This window comes from Somniosus microcephalus, chromosome 3 (assembly GCF_052327205.1).
Source record: "Somniosus microcephalus isolate GS21.2 chromosome 3, FLI_Smic_1.0, whole genome shotgun sequence".
In the NCBI taxonomy this organism is placed as follows: domain Eukaryota; kingdom Metazoa; phylum Chordata; class Chondrichthyes; order Squaliformes; family Somniosidae; genus Somniosus; species Somniosus microcephalus.
This window is the reverse complement of record NC_140989.1, coordinates 58,176,330-58,199,030: the sequence shown is the minus strand read 5'-3', so window position 1 is coordinate 58,199,030 and position 22,701 is coordinate 58,176,330. Positions and strand designations below refer to the sequence as shown.

At 44.0% G+C, this 22,701-nt stretch overlaps 1 protein-coding gene across 1 annotated transcript in view; it reads left to right on the top strand.

Moving 5' to 3' along the window:
* The window catches only part of plekhh2 (pleckstrin homology domain containing, family H (with MyTH4 domain) member 2), a 146,138-nt gene that overhangs the window by 24,431 nt on the left and 99,006 nt on the right, over window positions 1-22,701 (top strand). The window contains exon 3 of the mRNA XM_085980626.1: window positions 22,258-22,320. Coding sequence (XP_085836752.1) covers window positions 22,258-22,320 — 63 coding nt within the window. The remainder of the gene's footprint in view (window positions 1-22,257; window positions 22,321-22,701) is intronic.

Genomic DNA, 22,701 nt, shown 5'->3' with positions numbered 1-22,701 from the left:
TTAATTTGCGCCTCCCCGGCCGCAGGTACGCCACCCTGATCCTGTCGGACATAGCGTCCGGCAGTAAATCAGGGGGTGCTCCCGAAGATCGCGGCCGGGGCGTGAGCGGGGCACTGCGCACACCGATGACGTCATCGGCAGCGGCGCAGCGCTAACGGTTAGCGCCACCACTAACCTCCCGCTGAATTTGGGTGCTAGTTGGTTTGCGCCCCACTTAGCGCCCTCTTAAGGCGCTAACAGGTGGCGCAACCAACTGAATTTTCCCCCCGTATACTCTCTAACAGGAGTTACTGGATAGTAATTGAAAGCAGAAATTCTTCCTGAGTACCTTTTGTCTGGCTACTGAAATCAATTGCAGTAATTTCACTACTAACATGGCTTAGATCAATTAACTCAGCACAGATCAGAGACTGAAACTGGTATCTTAGTGATCTATGTGGCTCAGTACTACAACACACAGTCCATTTACTCATTGAATATTATAGGGCTGAATTTTGCCGGAGCTCGGAGTGCGGGTCCGCTGTCAAAATCGAAATGATTGACAGCAGGTGGGGAAGCCGCTGCGAACCTGCCTCCAAGTAAGTTTCCAAAGTGTCGGGTCTGCGATTTCAGAACAGACCCGACGCCAAGCAGCGGGGGAGGCAGTTAAGTTACTTAACTGCTTGTTAAGTGCTTGTTTGCTACTATTTTGCCAGCCTTTTTCTATTTTACCACATTTTTAATGGGGTTCATGTCATTTGGAGATCACGTCAGGTAAGTAGGTCGGGTTCATTATGCCTCCCCATTGCTGTGAATAGGTGACAGCTGCAAAAGTGGCATGAAAGCTACCATTTCAGAGCTGGTCACTTTCCAATGTCAGAAGCTTGAGCCTTCAGGATTTGGAAGACACTTTCGAGCTGTATGCAGTTTAGAAGTGTTCGGAGTAAACTCTCTATCCATTGTCACCTCCTTGGAGCAAGTTCTCTCACCATTGACAGCTCGCTTCTGTCATCTCAACTTCAGCTGCCATGTATTCCAGCAACATCGGTGCCCTTGAAAAAGTCTCACCTTGGTCCTCTGAATCCCTCCACGATCAACCCCAACACCAACATCACCAACAACAACACCAACCTTCTCCGCAATCAACTGATGCTGCACAGGACACAGGGCCTCAGCCCGGGAGGCCAGCGATGGCATCACCATGGCCAGATTTACTTCACGATGCTGTACACCCTGGCTGCCACATGATGCGCCAGGTTAACACCACCCCACAGCAGCACCATAAAGCATTCCTACAATAACCAAGTCATTCCTTTCACACTCATCACCATTGCGGGGGATACCGTTATGTCTCACCATTCACTGCAACTCACTAAGACACTTCCAAAGGTACAAAAAGGCAAAGTGTTGAAAATAAAGATTTCAATGTTTGACAGCACATTAACAGAAAATTTACATGAACATTGCATAAAACACCCAAGTCCCTACCCTTGTGTGTTGTTAGTTGGTATGATTGCACTAGGATGAGGGCGAGTGTGATGGGTGGCTAGTGAGATGGGGAAGTGATAATGTAGATAGAGAGGGATGGGTGGAAGTGCAAGGTAAGTTGGTGTGAGTAAGGGTAGGGAAGGCAGAGTTATGGGGATGTGATGAGTGGCACAGTTGAGTTTGGCTTTGCAGTAATGTTTCGTGATCTACTGAGATCATTGAAAGGTTTGCGCCACTGCAGCCAGGTACTCCTGATGACAACCCTGCTTTTGCCCTCCTGTGCAATGTACAACCAGGCTGCGTTGGTGTCCTGGGGAGGTCTCTTCTGCCCTTGGAAGGGAAGAGAACCGCCCTGCGTGCTGCATGCGAGAGCCTGGGTGCAGCCGTGCACCTTTGTGCAGTGCTTGTCAGTGTTTGCAGCACCTCAATGCTGCAGAACACTGACAGCACAACTGTCAAACTAAATTTGCGTATGGTCCCTTTAAGGAAATTGGCTGATGACACGTCATCAAATAATGTCGTCATCATACCCGCTTCCTTTTAATTGGCCGGTAACCCCGCAGATTCTATTCATGGAAAATCCTTTTTACAGAGCGGCTGAAGCCAAGAGCGGGACTGCAACCCACCAACCATCTTTCCTGCGCTGGCAAAATCGCAGCTATAGAGTCCATTTGTTTTATCACATTCAGTGTTTATTACTTCTCATAACGGCCAGTGATAGTTTGGTGGCCTATGACATTATTTAGCTATAGGAAATAAGAGTGCATTTTCTAGGAAAGCTGAAAGTAAACAGAATAGTGGATGTGGCTGGAAAGTGGCGTCGGAAGTGGGGCTAGAGACTGTGTCAATACTTTTCAAACACAACTCCACTTTTGCTCATCCATATCATCCACATGGTTATATTAAATTAGCATCTTGCAGTCATATCAGAGTAAACCAATACTGACTCTGCCCCATAACTAAGGAGTTAATTAAGTATATAAAGCGTACAGCTCAACATCTAGCCACTATGTATTTGATGTGTTATTGTAACATAAAGGAAATGATATACAGTGTAGATTAGCGATCTATGTTTATTCTGGGAACTACAAAGACTTTGATTTCCACAGACAATCATATGATTGCCTTATCGTGTTGTCATCATGGTCTGTGAAACTGGCTCAAATTATGGCAAATCACTCCTTGAAGTTATTTTATGGTTTCTGGTGAACCTGATTCTTAACGGAGGAAAGCTTGCTAATTTGTGGATGTTCACTTTTTGAGTTTTAAATTATAACTTTCAGTATCAATAATTGCCTAGATATTGAAATGAAATTGCTGGACTTTTACAACCAGGCAGATGGAAAGAGGTCATTTTTTGATTTAAGTTTTTATATTTCTCTGCTTTACTCACATCTGGGTCTTCCAGCATCAGATGAACCGAATGCCACTCTGTCTAATGTTCCTTTCATCTCTCTGGGAAGGCAGATTGTCCCTGCTTGTTGCCTTCCATAAAAGCCTGGCGGAGATTTAAAAACTTTCAAAATGGGGATGTTTTCAGGCCACAAACGCACATATACCATCCCATGACAAAATGTGATGGTGTTCCAACTTTCATTTTTATTTTGTTGAAATTAACTTCTTAAATATTTTGACCTCCTTCCAGTACCATATAGGCCCCTTTGTGACATAAGCCCTGCCTTCAGGACTTTAATGGGCTATTGGTGAATATGTACATTCTGCACAATGGGAAACTCTAACATAGCAGCACTTTTTCATGGTACTGAATATTAGATAATACTTTAATATTTAGAGTTCCACAACTTTATTTGGCATTGCTATTTAGTTCTGTCTTCCCCCAAAGTTCCCCCCGCCCTAGGCCTGAACCAGCATCTTTGTCTCTTCCCTATCTCCCCCATGCCCTCCTTGAGTTCATGTTGTCAATGAGATCTACCTCCTGCTCTCTCAACCCTATTCCTGCTAAACTGCTGATTACCCAACTTCCCTTCCTGGCCCTCTGATGCGCTATCAATTACTCATAAAAGACTGAGAGTTAAGAGAGTAACTAAAGGCTTTTATTAACAAAAGAATGAAGGTCTGCCTCGAGTGGTCGACCGGTCCAGAAATACAAAGGGCTGGGGAGCAGTCACCTTTATACTAGGACTTGTGGGAGGAGTCAGCCGAGGCATGTCCAGGCATGTACACAGTGGAATACAAACAGTGGTTTACCACACCCTCATGCTAGTTGACATTGTAAATAGTTCCTTCTCCTCGAGTATTGTCCCTCTCCCCATCTAACACACTGTCATCACCCCCTTCTAAGAAAACCCACCCTTCTTGCATACTACCATCCCATCTGCAACCTCCTTTTCCTTTACAAAGCCCTTGAATGTGTTGACACCTTTCAAATCTGTGCCCATCGTTCCATGTTTCAATCTCTCCAATCAGATTTCCGCTCCTCCCATAGCTAAATCAGGCATCCGATAGGGACCAGCTTCTGTGAGATCATTGAAGTCTTCAGGTCTGTGCATCCACAGATCAGACAGCATGGTGTCATGGAGGCCGCAAGTAGGGTTGGGATGGATGCTATCATGGAAGATGCTGCTCTCTCTGGATGACGGTAGTTCCACACAACTCCTCCACCTACCGCACAAGAGGCAGAATGCAGGCTGGCATCTGCAGAGAGATCACAGCCTGCAGCAGGAGCATCTGGGGTCCTTGCTCAAGGAGATCAAAGATTACCCACACCATGTTATAGAGAAAGAGCTTGGCCTCCTCTCCCAGTCTTCTGTTGGTGAGCACTGGTATAGGCAGACGTGGATCCTGAGTGCAAGATGCGACTAGATTTGTTTCTGGATAAAACATTGAACAATAGCTATGCTGAGATAGAAAGTAGATGGGGTAGAGGTCCAACAAAAGGGAATTGGCTTGTTGAGCCTAATGGTCTTTTCCTATTGCTAAAAATTATTCTGTTCTTACGTGCTTGAAATGTAACAGAAAACAAGTGTCCTATACATTGGCCACTTTTTCCACATGTTTTAGGTATGTGTCTCACGTTGACTGGTCTGAAGGTAGAGAAGTGTGATCAAACTCGCATTATTTACTGTGTTGGATCATAGCAGGGAATATTCCTGAGTAGACCTTGGCAATCCTTTCAGATTAGTTTCAGTATGCTGTCGTCAGACACACGGTGAGGGGGACATTTTCTGGGGGGTCAGCGGGCGCGATCGGTGGCGGGACGGGAGGGAAAGTGTGGTCTTTTTTGGACAGTGGGTCGGGACCCCACTGTCAACCCGCCGCCACGCGCCTTTACCAAATGTCGGGTCTGCCAGCGCAGAGCAGACCCGAAATGCAGTGGTGGGGGAGGCAATTAAAATCATTAGTGGCTTGTTTACAGCCACTTAACAATGCATTTTTCCCAGCTTTTTGGATTTGACAAGTTGCCCACTGGTTTCCTGCTGTGCCTAGACCTGATTGAATCAACTGATGAGTTGACAGCTTCAAATGTCAAGTCAAAGCTCCCAGCTGATTGAGAAATGTTCCCTTAGCCACTAGCTTCTCTAAACTGCATTTCCACTACATATTCAGAATGCTGCAAGTCTTTACACAAGTCTCCATCCAGTCTGACCTCATTACCTCTCCCACCATTGACAGATTGCTTCTATTCCTGCCATCTATTCCATCAGCATCAGTGCACTTTATACTCTCTCACATTAGTCCTCAGAATTCCACCACAATCAGCCTGAACACCAGCATCACCGGGCACACCAGCAGCACCAACAACAACACCAACCTTCTCCACAATCAACTGATGCTGCACAGGACACAGGGCATCAGCACCCGACCACATTGCTGCCCTGGACGCCAGGGATGGCCTCACCATAGCCAGATTTACTTCAGTTGATGCTGTACAGCCTGGCTGCCACATGATGCGCCAGGTTGGCACCACCCCACACTAACACCATAAAGCATCCCTGCAATAACCAAGCCATTCCTTTCACACTCCTTACCATTGCGGGGGGTACCGTTATGTCTCACGTTCACTGCAACTCACTAAGCCACTTCCAAAGATACACACAAATCTGTCCAAGAATGCAAAGTGTTGAAAATAAACATTAACAGAAACTTTACATGAAAATTGCATAAAACACCCAAGTGCCTACCCTTGTGTGTTGTTAATTGGTATGATTGCATTAGGATGAGGGCGAGTGTGATGGGTGGCTAGTGAGATGGGGATGTGATAATGTAGATAGAGAGGGATGGGTGGAGGTGCAAGGTAAGTTGGTGTGAGTAAGGATGTGCAGGAGTAGGGTAGGGAAGGCAGAGTGATGGGGATGTGCTGAGAGGCACAGCAGGATGAAGGTGAGTGTGGCTTTGTACCAACGTTGTGTGATCTACTGAGATCATTGAAACGTTTGCAGCACTGCACCCAGGTCCTCCTGACCACATCCCTGCTTGTGCCCTCCTCTGCATTGTGCAACCAGGCTGTGTTGATCTCCTAGGGAGGACTTCTCCGCCCATGGGAGGGAAAGAGGACCTCCCTGAGTGCTGTGACTCCCTCCATAAGCATATGGAAGGAGTCATGGGAGAGCCTGGGTGCAGTCGTGTACCTTTGTGCAGTGCTTGTCAGTGTTTGCAGCACCTCAATGCTGTAGAATACTGACAGCACAAATGTCAAATTAAAGTTGGCCATGGTCCCTTTAAGGAAACCGGCTGATGACGTGTCATCAAATGACGTCATCAAACCCGCTTCCTTCAGTTGGCCGGGAAACTCCCTGGGTGGGCTTAACAAGCCCAATCAAGGGAAATTCATTCTACACAGCGGGCTGGAGCCGGCAGTGGGGCCGGGACCCGCCATGGACGTCGCCCGCCACGGACCCACCGAGGTTCATAAAATCCAGCCCACTATCACTGCACCTTGTAGTTTATTTTCGATCTAAGGTGAAAGTGCTGTCATTTCAAACACAAAGAAACTGTTCATCAAAACAACCACCCTTCTCAGTATTTACAAAGTATCGTATAGTAACAACATAGTTGCACATTACAGCAGAGAATTGAGGATAGTCCACCCTGCCACAATTCCGACTACAGTGCATGCATTTGTATATTATTGCTTAAATCAAACAAATAAAAATGTTTCACATCATTTGTATTTTAATAAAATAGCAGGGTCAATTTTTGACAGATAAAGAAAGATATTTTGTTGCAGCACTCAGTTTATGTTCCTATCTGCATGAGGTTGCTACAGGAATCTGTGGAATGGTGTAGTAATTGGCAGAATGAAGGCTGCAATGAAAGGGAGGCAGAACTTCAACAAGGAACCCTTCATTGGAGTTTGGAGTTTTGTGTGTGAGCATTGATTGATGAAACCCTGAGAGGTTACGCTAGGGTAATATTTGCTTATACCTCTATGACACTAGGTTTAAATGCTCAGTATGAATTTAGCCCCAATGACCGATCAACAATTATTGTCACTGTCAGGACTTTCTCTGAATTAACATTTTCAGTATCTTAAATCAACATTCACATTACAAATTGTAAGAAGGTACCTCATTGAATTAAAAACAAGTTAAGCATACAGTGCCAAAGTGAAACTAGCTCATGCATCACTAGAAAGAATATGTACAGTACAGTACTGGAATTGTTCAAATGACTATTGGCATGTACCCTGCTGAATAAACAGCTGCATTCTTTGATGCTTTAAAATCTTAGTCACATATGAGCTAAACACAAGAAGATAGGAACAGGAGTAGGCCATTCAGCCCCTCAGGTCTGTTCTGCCATTCAGTTAGACCATGGTTAATCTGTAGCTCAACTCCATTTATCCACCTTTGAACCATATCCCTTGACACCCTTACCTAATAAAAAATCTGTTGATCTCTAGCTTGAAAATTTCAATTGATTCAACACCTACAGCCTTTTGGGGGAGATAATTCCAGACTTCCACTACCCTGATATTGCTCCTGAATGGCCTAGCTGTAATATTAAGATTGTTGCCCCTTGTTTTGGAATCCCCGACCAGAGGAAATAGCATCTCTGTCGAATCCTTTTTATCATTTTAAACACCTCAGTTAGATCACCCCTCAATTTTCTAAACTGAAGGAAATACAAGCCAAGTTTATGCAATCTGTCCTCATAATTTAACCGTTTGAGCCCTGGTATCATTCTGGTGACTCTGCTATACCCTGCCCATATCTCCCCCAGGCCAATATATCCTTCCTGAGGTGCTGTACCCAAAACCAAACCCAATACTCCAGATGGGGTCTGACCAAGGTTCTGTACAACTAAAGTATCACTTCCTCCCTTTTGTAGTCCAGTCCCCTTGAGATAAAGGCCAACGCTCCATTAGCCTTTTTGATTACTTTTTAACTGTGCACTAGCTTTTAGTGATTTCTGTACCTGGGCACCCAAATCCCTTTGCTCCGCCACAATTCTTAGTCTCTCGCCATTAAGAAAATATTCAGATTTGTCTTTCTTGGATCCAAAGTGTAAAGTTATCCACTTTGGTATGAAAAATAGAAAAGCAGAATATTTTTTAAATGGTGAGAGATTGGGAAATGTTGGTGCTCAGAGGGACCTGGTGTCCTTGTACACGAATCACTGAAAGTTAACACGCAGGTACAGCAAGCAATTAGGAAAGCAAATGGTATGTTGGCCTTTATTACAAGAGGATTTGAGTATAAGAGTAAAGACGTCTCACTGCAATTATATAGGGTCTTGGTGAGACCACACCTGGAGTATTGTGTACAGTTTTGGTCTCCTTACCTAAGGAAGGATATACCTGCCTTAGAGGGACTGCAACGAAGGTTCACCAGACTGGTTCCTGGGATGGGGGAATTGTCCTATGAGGAGAGATTGAGTAGACTAGGCCTATATTCTCTAGAGTTTAGAAGAATGAGAGGTGATCTCATTGAAACATACAAAATTCTTACAGTGCTTGACAGGTTAGATGCAGGGAGGATGTTTCCCCTGGCTGGGGAGTCTAGAACCAGGGGTCACAGTTAGGGTTGCAAAGGGGTGGAAAGTTTCCAGTAAATTTCCGGAAATTTTCCACGGGAAGTTTAGCTTGGGAATTTGGGGAATTTTGCCCAAAAAAGCACATGCTAGCATAATATTGTTTTTTTTGTATTTCTTTTTTTCCCACAGGTCCTCTCTTAAAATTACTAAGAGAGATGGAATCTTAACTATTAAGGAATTTCTTAATCAATATATGTTTATCTTCTTACTTGGCTTGTTTTAATAATTACAAGTTTTGTGTGTGACTGTGAACAAATGTGTCCTGATTGGTTGGATGAGTGGATGAGCGATTAGCTCCCTCTATTTGTAATATTTGCATATCGAATTGTGATTGGCCTGCAGGCATCTGTAAGACTGCTATCGTTTTTTTAAGATCCAGGTTAGGGGTCCTGAGGGAAGTCATTTTGTTTTCTACTGATGTTGTGATGATGCAGTAAGTAAATCAGACTTTATACCAAATAAACCAGTTACTTGTTGAACTCTGTTGTCCTTCAATTTAAAATATACAAAATAATACACTATTGGTGATGTAGCGTCGTGTGTGTACAGGTCATGCTTCCATCACATGGAGCATCAGCAAAAATGTACTCACCCTGTTGCAATCGTGCTGATCGACCGCAGTTCGACACAGAGATGAATGCCCTTTATTTCTCTGCATAGAACAATGCCACGTTTACCGTCGGATGTGTGGAAGCATTTTACCCCAGGCATTAAAGATGGAAAGACTGTGTACATGTGCAAACACTGTAGAAAGCCATATGTAAAGAATGCCACAAAGATGCAGCAGCATTTATCCAAATGCAACAACTTCACTCAAAGCTAACAGCAGTCAGCCCAGAGTTCCTCTGCTTCCATTCAAGAAGATGATGGTTCTCATTCAGCATCAGGCTCCTTATCATCAGCAACGCCTGGCCCACTTGGAAGGTTCTTTGATACAATGGATAACCATAGCCAGAAGAATGCAGATGAGTGCCTTGCTCGAGCTGTATATGCAACAGTATGATTTCTACCCTCTCACACCATCTCAATCTGGATGTGGGCAAAGTTCTGGGAAGTCTGGCAAAGTTCTCTACCAAGCAAGGTCTTTGGAATGGGGATGGGATATGGGAATCATGCAAGCATATCAGTGCACATACCTGGTGGAAGGGACTTTGTGCATCTGAGGCCCTGTCACCTATTGCATCGGTGATACTCCAAATCCCACCTTCATCAGCGGCCTCTGAACGAAACTGGTCACTTTTTGGGAATACGCATACAAAGGTGCGCAACAGGCTGACTAACGAGAGTGGAGAAACTGGTGGCTATCCGGGCGAACCTACAACTTATTGAGCCAGATACAGAAGTGTCCACCACACAGCTAGACACTGACACAGAGGAGGAAATGGACACGTCAGAGCCAGAGTCAGAGAATCAGGAGGAGCAATGAGGAGTAGAAGACTCATGAGTAGAAGACTCAAAGGGACAAAATAAGGACAAATTACAGGCTAAATAAGCTGACACTCTTATTTTATTTTAGATGGGTCTTTTTTGTGGGGGTTCAATAAAGTTCAAAATTATAACCTAAATAAAGTTTTGAAAGCCTGTTTTTATTTGTATGGAACAGTATGTCTATTTTGACGACAAAGATAATATAAGGGTCAGAGACAAAAACCATCAGTGTGCAAAAAAACTCAAAATTCCCATAAATTCCCAAAATTCCCATAAATTCCCACGGAAAGTTTCCTCTTTTAAAAATTCCCAGAATTTTGCAACCCTAGTCACAGTCTCAGAATAAGAGGTCGGCCATTTAGGACTGAGACTAGGAGAAATTTCTTCACTCAGAGGGTGGTGAATCTTTGGAATTCTCTACCCCAGAGGGCTGTGGAGGATCAGTCGTTGAGTATATTCAATACAGAGATCGATAGAGTTTTGAATATTAAGGGAATCAAGGGATATGGGGATAGTGCAGGAAAGTGGAAATGAGGTAGAAGATCAGCCATGATCTTATTGAATGGCGGAGCAGACTCGAAGGGCCAAATGGCCTACTCCTGCTCCTATTTCTTATGTTCTTATAACCTCACACTTCCCCACATTGAAGTCCATCTATCACAGTTTTGTCCACTCATTTAATCTGTCCATGTCTCTGTAATTTCCTACTCTCATCTATACAACTTACTGTGCCTCTTAGCTTAGTGTCACCTGCAAACTTGGATATAGAACTCACTATTCCTTCATCCAGTCATTAGAATATATGGTGAAAAGCTGAGATCCCAGTACAGATTCCTGTGGAACACCGGTTGTCGCTACTGGTCCACAGAACCAAGATGGTAGCCAGCTGAGCTTTCATGGCGGCAGTGTTAGCTGCCATGGCAGCTGTCAACAGAGGCTCCAGCATGGTGGATGCAACTGTTGCGTTCATGGAGCTGACTGCACGGTGCATGTTGGACAGAATGGTCTCCGTGCTCTGCGTGAAGCCTTGACACAAGTTGGAGCTGGACTCCTCCCTGTTCTGCAACATTGTACACAAGCCTGCTGACAGGCTGCTCAGTGCAACTAGCATTTCCTGGTGACTGACCATCAGCCTTCTTCGGTAGCCTAGGCCCTCGAAGTGAGCATCTGAGTCCTCTGCCGCAGAGCTAGTATGTGATCTCGCCCTCTGGCGAGCTGGCACCTTTGTCGGTCCTACCCCCTGTACTAGTGCAGGCACACTTGTGCCTGCCCCCTCTGCGCGCCCATTTTCAGGTGATCGATCTTCTAGGCCCATGTCTTTAACTGAGCCAGAGGGAAAGCATTTGCTTTCTGTTGAGAAGCACACAGTGGTTTATAATGTGAATCTACAGCAAGCAGTAACATCACACACTACTCATATAAATTGTCCACTTCCTTAGAATTGCTGTCATAGAAACATAGAAACATAGAAGATAGGAGCAGGAGTAGGCCATTTGGCCCCTCGAGCCTGCTCCGCCATTCAATGAGATCGTGGCTGATCATCCAAATTCAGTACCCTGTCCTTGCTTTCTCCCCATATCCCTTGATCCCTTTAGCCTTAAGAAATATATCCAACTCCATCTTGAATATATTTAATGAATTGGCCTCTATTGCCTTCTGTGGTAGAGAATTCCACAGGTTCACCACTCTCTGGGTGAAAAAATCCCTCCTCATCTCTGTCCTAAATGGCTTACCCCTTATTCTTAGACTGTGACCCCTGGTTCTGGACTCCCCGACCATCGGGAACATCCTTCCAGCATCTAGTCTGTCTAGTCCTGTTAGAATTTTATAAGTTTCAATGAGATCCCCTCTCATTCTTCTAAACTCCAGCGAGTAAAAGCCCAATCAACCCAATCTCTCCTCATACGTCATTCCTGCCATCCCAGGTATCAGCCTGGTGAATCTTCGCTGCACTCCTTCCATGGCAAGAACATCCTTCCTCCGATAAGGCGACCAAAACTGCACACAATACTCAAGATGTGGTCTCACCAAGGCCCTGTACAACTGCAGCAAAACATCCTTGTTCCTGTACTCAAACCCTCTCACTACGAAGGCCAACATACCATTTGCTTTCTTAACCACCTGCTGCACCTGCATGCTTACCTTCAGCGACTGGTGCACAAGGACACCCAGGTCTCGTTGCACTTCCCCTTCTCCCAATCTATTGCCATTCAGATAATAATCTGCCTTCCTGTTTTTGACACCAAAGTGGATAACCTCGCATTTATCCACGTTATATTGCATCTGCCCAATCACCCAACCTGTCCAAATCATACTGGAGTTTCTCGGCATCCTCCTCACAGCACACACGCCCACCCAGCTTTGTGTTGTCTGCAAACTTGGAGATATTACATCTAGTTCCCTCGTCCAGATCATTAATATATATTGTGAATAGCTGGGGTCCAAGGACCGATCCCTGCGGTACCCCACTAGTCACTGCCTGCTACTCGGAAAAAGAGCCGTTTATTTCAACTCTTTGCTTTCTGTCTGCCAACCAGTTCTCTATCCAAGTCAATACCTTGCCCCCAATCCCATGTGCCTTAACTTTACACGCTAATCTCTTATGCAGGACCTTATCGAAAGCCTTTTGAAAGTCCAAATACACCACATCCACTGGTTCTCCCTTATCTATTTTACCAGTTACATCCTCAAAAAATTCCAATAGATTAGTCATGCACGATTTACCTTTTGTAAATCCATGTTGACTTCGTCCGATCCGGTCACTTTTTTCCAAGTGCCCTGCTATTACATCCTTTATAATGGACTCTAGCATTTTCCCCACTACCGATGTCAGGCTGTAATTCCCCGTTTTCTCTCTACCACCTTTTTTGAACAGTGGGGTAACATTAGCTACCCTCCAATCCATGGGTACTGTTCCAGAGTCCATCGGCTTTTGGAAGATGACCAGTAATGCATCTACTATTTCTAGGGCCACTTCCTTAAGTACCCTAGGATGTAGATTATCAGGCCCTGGGGATTTATCAGCCTTCAATCCCGTCAATTTCCCTAACACCATTTCCCTACAAATGCTGATTTCTATCAGTTCCTCCCTTTCATTAGACCCTATGTTCCCTGACATCTTTGGGAGGTTATTTGTGTCCTCCTTTGTGAAGACAGAACCAAAGTATGTATTTAATTGGTCTGCCATTTCTTTGTTCTCCATTATAAATTCCCCTGATTCTGACTGCAAGGGACCTACGCTTGACTTCACCAATCTTTTTCTCTTCACATATCTATAAAAGCTTTTACAGTCAGTTTTTATGTTCCCTGCAAGCTTACTTTCATACTCTATTTTCCCCCTCTTAATTAATCCCTTTATCTTCCTTTGTTGAATCCTAAACTGCTCCCAATCCTCAGGTTTACTGCTTTTTCTGGCCAATTTATATGTCCTCTCCTTGGATGTTATGCTATCCCTAATTTCCCTTGTTAGCCACGGTTGAGTCACCTTTTTGTTTTATTTTTATGCCAAACTTGGATGAACAAATTCTGTAGTTCATCCATGCGATCTTTGAATGTTTGCCATTGCCTATCCACCGTCAACCCTTTGAGTGACATTCCCCAATCAATCCTACCCAACTTGCACCTCATACCATCGTAGTCTCCTTTATTTAAATTCAGGACCATAGTCTCTGAGTCAACTACTTCACTCTCCACCTTAATGAAGAATTCTATCATATTATGATCGCTCCGACCCAAGGGGCCTCACACAACAAGATTGCTAATTAATCCTTTCTCATTACATAATACCCAGTCTAAGATGGCCTGATCTCTAGTTGGTTCCTCGACATATTGGTCCAGGAAACCATCCCGTATACACTCCAGGAATTCCTCCTCCACAGTATTGTTACTAATTTGGTTAGCCCAATCTATATGTTGATTAAAGTCACCCATGATAACTCTGTGCCCTTATTGCACGCTTCTCGAATTTCCCTTTTAATGCCATCCCCGACCTCCGCATTACTGTTTGGAGATCTATATACCACTCCCACTAACGTTTTCTGCCCCTTGGTATTTCTCAGTTCTACCCATACAGATTCCACATCGTCAGAGCTAATATCCTTTCTTACAATTGTGTTAATCCCCTCTTTAACCAGCAATGCTACCCCACCTCCTTTACCTTTTTGCCTATCTTTCCTGAATATTGAATACCCCTGGATGTTGAGTTCCCAGCCTTGGCCACCCTGGAGCCATGTTTCCGTAATCCCAATCATATCATATTTGTTTACCTCTATTTGCGCAGCTAATTCATCCACCTTATTACGAATGCTCCTCGCATTAAGACACAAAGCCTTCAGGCTTGTTTTTTTAATGCTCTTAGATCTTTTAGAATTATTATTTACTGTGGCCATATTTGATTTAAACGCTTGATTTCTCTGCCTGCCACTTTGGTTTTTCTCCTTCCTGTCTTTTGCTTTTATCCTTGTTTCCCTTTCCTCTGTCTCCCCGCTCAAGTTCCCAACCCCCTGCCATTTTAGTTTAAACCCTCCCCCAGAGCACTGGCAAACACTCCCCCTAGGACATCGGGCCCGGCCCTGCCCAGGTGCAAACCGTCCATTTTGTACTGGTCCCAACTCCCCCAGAACCGGTTCCAATGTCCCAGGAATTTGAATCCCTCCCCCTTGCAACATTCCTCTAGCCACGTATTAATCTGAAATATCCTTCTATTTCTACTCTGACTAGCATGTGGCACTGGTAGCAATCCTGAGATTACTACCTTTGCGGTCCTATTTTTTAATTTACCTCCTAACTCCCTATATTCAGCTTTTAGGACCTCATCCCGGTTTTTACCTATATGCACCACGACAACTGGCTGTTCACCCTCCCCTTCCAAAATGTTCTGCAGCCGCTCTGAGACATCCTTGACCCTTGCACCAGGGAGGCAACACACCATCCTGGAGTCTCGTTTGTGGCCGCAGAAACACCTCTCTATTCCCCTTACAATAGAATCTGCTATTACTATAGCTCTACCCCTCTTTTTCCTCCCGTCCTGTGCAGCAGAAACACCCCTGGTGCCAGGAAGTTGGCTGCTGCTGCCTTCCCCTGGTAAGTCATCCCCCCCACCAGTATCCAAAGTGATATATCTGTTTGAGAGGGGGGTGGCCACAGGGGACCCCTGCACTACTACTCTGCCTGTTGGTCACCAGTTCCCTTTCTGCCTGTGCAACCTTTACCTGCGGTGTGACCAACTGATTAAACGTGCTATTCACGACGTCTTCAGCACCGCGGATGGTCCAGTATGTATCCAATCGCAGCTCCAGCGCCGCAATGCGGTCTGTCAGTAGCTGCAGCTGGATACACTTCCTGCGCACATGGTTGTCAGGGACACAGGAAGTGTCCCTGAGTTCCCACATAGCGCAGGAGGAGCATACCACGGAGCCGGGCTGTCCTGTCATGACTTACCCTTTAATTAATTCAAATTAAATTAAATCAAATCAATCCCACCGATTACACTACAGTTAAATGATATACTCAAGGGCCCTTGTTTAACAGCACTGTCCAGTTATAAACAAGTGCAGGACTTTCATTGTCCTGTTGGTATTGCAGTCGAACTGACCTTTGGATGAACTTGTGAATAAGCACTTTGAAAATAATAATGATTGTAATCCTTAACCAAGTGATTATTCATGCCTTTACTTTGAGCTTAATCATGTGAGGTAAAAGGGATAAGTAGATTAAAGACTGGAAAGTTGGAAGCATGATTTCTGTGCCACCTGTATTTTTTGTTGATGCCTATTTTTCTTGCAACGTTTGCGATTCTGAAAGTTCTCAATCTAAGGAAAAAGTTTTAACTGTGAAATCTATGAGGCATTTGAATGAAAATAATGGGCTGAAACTTCAGCAGGGAGGTGAATATTTTCTGTTCAAAGATATGAACCTAATCACTAACCTAAGTTGATGCCAGTCTGACCTTGCATGCCTTACTGTTGGCAGCCCTTCCACAGTGAATGTATTCTTTGGTTGCATTGTGATTGGCATTGTCACCAAATAGCAAGAGGAGCTACCCGATTTGACAGAAAGTTGAACATGACATTCCTACAAAATTCTATTGCAATATTAGAAAGGAACCGACTTCGTGAGAAATGTTTGGCAAACCTTTTTGTTTATATAAACTTACAGTGCGTTGGTGCAAATCATGTTGCATTGCATCATTTTGTCATTTACACATGGTTTCAACAAGATTATTATAAAGCTGTTTTGACTCTTCTCCCTCTCCAGAGAAAAAGTGGTTTGCCAAACTATTGTCAATTGAGACAATGATCGTTAACCTTTAGAACTCTCTAACGTTCAGAGAAATCTCTGTCATCTTGGGCCAACTGGTTTTACACTGTAACACTGAAAATAATGTTACAATGACAGTAATAGTTGCTGATGGCGGCTGCCAATGAGAATAGTTGTGTATATATTCATGGCGCTGGACGGGTTAATATTTGAATGTATTATTCTGGACACAATGGCCCAGAAATTCGGATCAGGGGCTTCCCGCGGGTGCAAGCCCCCGACCTGCACTTACCTAGCACGCCGGCAATTGAGCTGTAGGGCCCTGTGGAATTCCGATCCGGGGCCTGGCCCAGCTGCCGGCGCACAGTGCTTGTGTGTCCCAGGGGCGCAGTTAGTTCGATGCGTCCCCTGGGATCACGTGGTCCATGGTCAGCCAATCGGAGGAGGGAAAAGCCCATTCATAAGTCTTGACAGGAAGACCTGTCAAGACTTATAAATACTACGGCCCCAAAATAGCAGTAAACCTTCAAATAATTTTTTTTTTAAATCACACTTTTTAAATAAACTATAAATTGCATTAAATAACTATTTTAAACAATAATTTAAATTTTTGAAAAAAATAATTTTATATTCTAACCGGGCTAAAAATAAACTTACCTTGCTTTAAAGTATTTAAAAATAATAAACCTGTGGAAAAAATGTTTTAATTTTAATTAATTGACCACTTAACCAGTAAAAAGCAGGCCTTACTCCTGCTTTTTACATTTCTAAATCCTGCAGGCTTACGATCCCGGGAAAACCTGCAAAAAAAAACGTAAGTTTGATGCGCACGCGCAGCCTCTCCTGCGCGCACGTTCGACCTCTGAACCCCTTCGTTCAGAGGATCGGAAGTGCCGGTTTCCCACGCAGGCGCAGTGCATGCAAAAAACCGGCACTTCCATTCGGCCTACGGGTGAGTACCCCGTGCGTACTCACCCGTGGAGACCCGAATTTCTGGGCCAATGTCATTTCATTATAATTTTGCAGAATAGATCTTTGTTTTATTATTCCCAATTGACTAGATTAAACCTATAAGCAGATTTGCTTAGGGGTCTATGGCAAAACATCACATGCATAGCTTTCTCTATTATGTGAAAGTGAAAGTTAATTATAATTCTTTTTAATTGCTTTAATTTCAAAAATAGGTACTGATGGTTAGGCTTAAAACGTATTGTTTGAGTGCACAGTGCTGAATTTTTATTTCTTCAATTTAGCAAAGTATCAGAAGCATACCATTCTAGGAATCTGATGTGTGTATGCTAACATTATACAAAGGCAGATCCAGTGGTTGGTGTTATTTATGTTTCTTTAATTGTCGCCAATGATATTAAATGTTGCACAGATGTAGCCTCCAGTGACATTGCAACAGCAGCATGTTTTTATTTAGTTTGATGAAGTCAATTCATTCTGGTGACACAAGCCTGATGTCCTTAATGAATTAACAACAGAAAATGCTGGAAAAACTCAGCAGGCTAGGCAACATCCGTGGAGAGAAATTAGAGTCGACGTTTCGGGTCTAACCCTTTTTCAAAACTGGAAAGGAAATGAAATAGATCGAAAGGCAGGGCTGGGAGAGAACAAAAGAAGTGAGGAGACATTAAGAGGTATTCAAAACGAGACGAGATGGTGATAGGACTAGTGGAGACAAAAGACGGCTCAGATTAGGTGTGAAATGTTCTGGCAGAATGGGAGACAGCTGCCATGTGGGAGAGAGAAAAAAAGGAAAGGGGGCGGGGGGGAGGGAAAAACCAAAACAAAGGGATGGATAAAAAATATAAGTAAAAATGTAATAGGGGCCGAGGTTATGATCTGAAATTGTTGAACTCGATATTGAGTCCGGAAGGCTATAAAGTGCCTAATTGGAAGATGAGGTGCTGTTCTTCGAGTTTACGTTGAGCTTCCGTGGAACAATGCACGAGGCCAAGGACGGTGAGGTCCGAGTGGGAATGGAGCGGTGAATTAAAATGACAGGCGACCGGAAGCTCGGGGTCACCCTTACGGACTGAACAGAGGTGTTCCGCAATGCGGTCACCCAGTCTCCTCTACATTGGAGAGACCAAACGCAGATTGGGTGACCGCTTTGCGGAACACCTCCGTTCAGTCCGTAAGGGTGACCCCGAGCTTCCGATCGCCTGTCATTTTAATTCACCGCTCCATTCCCACTCGGAACTCACCGTCCTCGGCCTCGTGCATTGTTCCACGGAAACCCAGCGTAAACTCGAGGAACAGCACCTCATCTTCCGATTAGGCACTTTACAGCCTTCCAGACTCAATAGCGAGTTCAACAATTTCAGATTATAACCTCGGCCCCAATTACATTTTTACTTATATTTTTTATCCATCCCTTTGTTTTGGTTCCCCCCACCCCGCCCCCTTTCCTTTTGTTTTCTCTCTCCCACATGGCAGCTGTCTCTCATTCTGCCAGAACATTTCACACCTAATCTGAGCCGTCTTTTGTCTCCACTAGTCCTATCACCATCTCGTCTCGTTTTGAATACCTCTTAATGTCTCTTCACTTCTTTTGTTCTCTCGCAGCCCTGCCTTTCGATCTATTTCATTTCCTTTCCAGTTTTGAAAAAGGGTTAGACCCGAAACGTCGACTCTAATTTCTCTCCACGGATGTTGCCTGGCCTGCTGAGTTTTTCCAGCATTTTCTGTTGTTATTTCAGATTTCCAGCATCTGCAGTATTTTGCTATCGTCCTTAATGAATTGACTGAAGACTTGTTCCTCAAGTTAATCACAAAACAGAACTTGTTCATGTTGAGCATTTGGCTGCTTATTTCAATACTGTCTTATTGCTTAATGCTTTCCAACCCAACAATCTTTAACTATTTGCAGTTCTTATGACTGTTTTGGGCAGGAAAGTTTTAAAGAAGTAATGTCAGCTTAATTTTGTTTGCTGAATTGTGACCATTTCAAATGGTCTCAATTGCTTTAGTTCTGTCTAGTGACCACTAGTGACTATTCTCCTGGGTGCAGAGGTAAGCGGGGTCTCTTTCGGGTCAAATTGGCTGCAAGAGAGACAAGCTAATAATAGAAGATTATAACTCCTGTGACAGACTCTATAACCCAAGTCAGACAGGGTTGCAGTACCCAAATGACCTGTTGATGTTTGACCAAGCAACCTGGCTTGTTAATTGGATCTAGCAGTTAATAGTGCAAGACAATTCCATAATGGATGGGTGGTCCTAGCTTGACAAGCAGTGTGAAGCTTGCCAGTGCTTTATTGTCTGATCCTAACCTGTCTGATTCACTTCATTATTTTCTTCCCTTCTGGCATACATATCCCTGTTGAATACAACTTTTGGCCTCTGATAATTCTATTCGACCCTGCTTTTACAATGTATTTTTCAGCCTTTCTCTATTATTTCTATCATATCTCCATTTTTTTTGTATTATGGATTTGCAGTTTCTGAGTTCCAGAAGGTATTTTATGTCTAGGGAACTTTAGCTTATGTTGGACTCCTGTAAATTTTTGAGGGATCACTTTCTGTTAACAGTCTTCCATGACATTTACATAGAATTACTTAGAATTTTGTAGCATAGAAACAGGCCATTTGGCTCCACACGAGCCTCCTCCCACCTTGCTTCATCTCACCCTATCAACATATCCTTCTATTCCATTATCCCCCATGTACTTATCTAGCTTCCCCTTAAATGCATCTATGCTAATCACCTGAACCACTCCACGCGGTAGCAAGTTATACATTCTCACCACTCAGTAAAAAAATTTCTCCTGACTTCCTTATTGGATTTTTTAGTGACTATCTTATATATATATATGGGCTCTAGTTTTGGACTCCCCCAAAAGTGAAAACTTCTCTAGGTCCACTCTATCGAACCCCTTCATAATTTTAAAGACCTCTATCAGGTCACCTCTCAGTCTTTCCTTTTCTAGAGTAAAGACCCCCAGACTGTTCAATCTTTCCTGATCATTGTTCTGGTATCATCCTTGTAAGTCTTTCTTGCACTTTCTCCAGTGCTTCTATATCCTTTTTGTAATACGGAGAACAGAACTGTGCACAGTAATGAGTGTGGTCTAACCAAGGTTCTATATAAGTTTAACATAACTTCTCTGCTTTTGAATTCTGTTCCTCTAGAAATGTAACCCCTGTGCTTTGTTTACACTTTTCATGGCTTTGTTGACCTGCGTTGCTACTTTTAATGATTTGTGAATCTGTACCCCTAGATCCCTTTGCGCCTCTACCCCATTTAGACAAGGAGTAGGTGGCCTCCTTATTCCTCCGACTAAAATGCACCACTTCACATTTATCTATATTGAAATTCATTTGCCATTTACACGCCAATTCTGCAAGTTTGTTAATGCCTTCCTATATTTTGTCGCAGTCTTTCCCATTATTAACTATACCTGCCCCCCGCCCCACCAATTTGGTGTCATCTGCAAATTTTGATATTGTACTTCCGATTCCCATGTCCAAATTATTTATGTAAATGGTGAACAACACTTGTCCCAGCACTGTGGAACACCACTTCCCACCTCCTGCCAGTCTGAGTAACTACCTATGACACCTACTCTCTGTTTTATGTTTTGTAGCCAGTTTGCTATCCATTCCACTACTTGTTCCCTGACCTTAGTCATGAGTCTACTATGCCGTACTTTAGCTAAGGCCTTTTGAAAGTCCATGTATATTACATCCACTGCACTATCCTTGTCTACTCTTTCTGCTACTTCTTCAAAGAATTCAATAAGGTTGGTCAAGCGTGACCTTCCCTTTTTAAATTTTTAAAAAATTTGTTCATGGCATGTGGGCATCGCTGGCAAGGCCAGCATTTATTGCCCATTCCTTATTGCCCTTGAGAAGGTGGTGGTGAGCCGCTGCCTTGAACCGCTGCAGTCGGTGTGGTGAAGGTACTCCCACAGTGCTGTTAGGTAGGGAGTTGCAGGATTTTGACCCAGTGACGATGAAGGAACGGCGATATAATTTGTGCTAGGTATTACTCCAGACAGTGGAGCGTTTTTCCCTCGAATCACATTGACTTCAGTCGGTCAAATGCTGCCTTGATGTCAAGGGCAGTCACTCTCACCTCACCTCTGGAATTCAGCTCTTTTGTCCATGTTTGGACCAAGGCTGTAATGGGGCCTGGAGCTGAGTGGTCTTGGCGGAACCCAAACTGGGCATCAGTGAGCAGGTTATTGGTGAGTAAATGCTGCTTGATAGCACTGTCGACGACACCTTCCATCAGTTTGCTGATGATTGAGAGTAGACTGATGGAGCAGTAATTGGCCGGATTGGATTTGACCTGCTTTTTGTGGACAGGACATACCTGGGCAGTTTTCCACATTGTCAGATAGATGCCAGTGTTGTCGCTGTACTGGAACAGCTTGGCTAGAGGCACGGCTAGTTCTGGAGCACAAGTCTTCTGCACGACAGCCGGGATGTTGTCGGGGCCCACAGCCTTTGCTGTGCGCTCAGCCATTTCTTGATATCACGTGGAGTGAATCGAATTGGCTTCTGTGGTGGTGGGGACCTCAGGAGGAGGCCGATATGGATCATCCACGCGGCACTTCTAGCTGAAGATGGTTGCAAACGCTTCAGCCTTGTCTTTTGCACTCACGTGCTGGGCTCCACCATCATTGAGGATGGGGATATTCATGGAGCCTCTTCCTCCCGTTAGTTGTTTAATGGTCCACTACCATTCATGACAGGATGTGGCAGGACTGCAGAGCTTTGATCTGATCCATTGATTGTGGGATTGCTTAGATCTGTTTATAGCATGCTGCTTCCACTTTATAGCATGCATGTAGTCTTGTGTTGCAGCTTACCCAGGTTGGCACCTCATTTTTAGGTATGCCTGGTGCTGTTCCTGGCATGCTCTTCTACACTCCTTATTGAACCAGGGTTGGTCCCCTGGTTGAAGGTAATGGTAGAGTGAGGGATATGCCGGGCCAATCCTCTGGTCCTGTCCCTACTCTCACAACAGTGCCCTTTATTTTCTCCCAGGGAAAATAAACTACAGATGTTTAAAAGCAATTTTAGAATGCAGCAATAGAATTTATGTTGTGGCTACCTTCACATTAATGTAATGTAATGTTTTCTGATTTCCAGATGCAACAGCTGGAGAGGCAAGTAATTGATGCCAACCGTCGTGCTGAGAAGGCTTGCCAGCAGGTAGTGTATAAGCAAACACACCTCTTCCTCACCTACAGTATAGACTTTCTTGTCGTAAGCATCTATTGGCCAGTGTCCTGAACTTAAACAAAGGCAATTACAATGGCATGAGAACAGAACTGGCTAAAGTGGACTGGAAAAATAAATTAAAGGGTAAGACAGTTGAAATGCAGTGGCAGACATTTAAGGAGATATTTCATAACTCTCAACAAAGATATATTCCAGTGAGAAAGAAAGATTTTAAGAGAAGGGAGCACCATCTGTGGCTAACTAAGGAAGTAAAGGATGGTATCAAATTGAAAACAAAGGCATACAATGTTGCCAAGATTGGTGGGAGGCCAGAGGATTGGGGAATTTTTAAAAACCAGCAAAGGATGACTA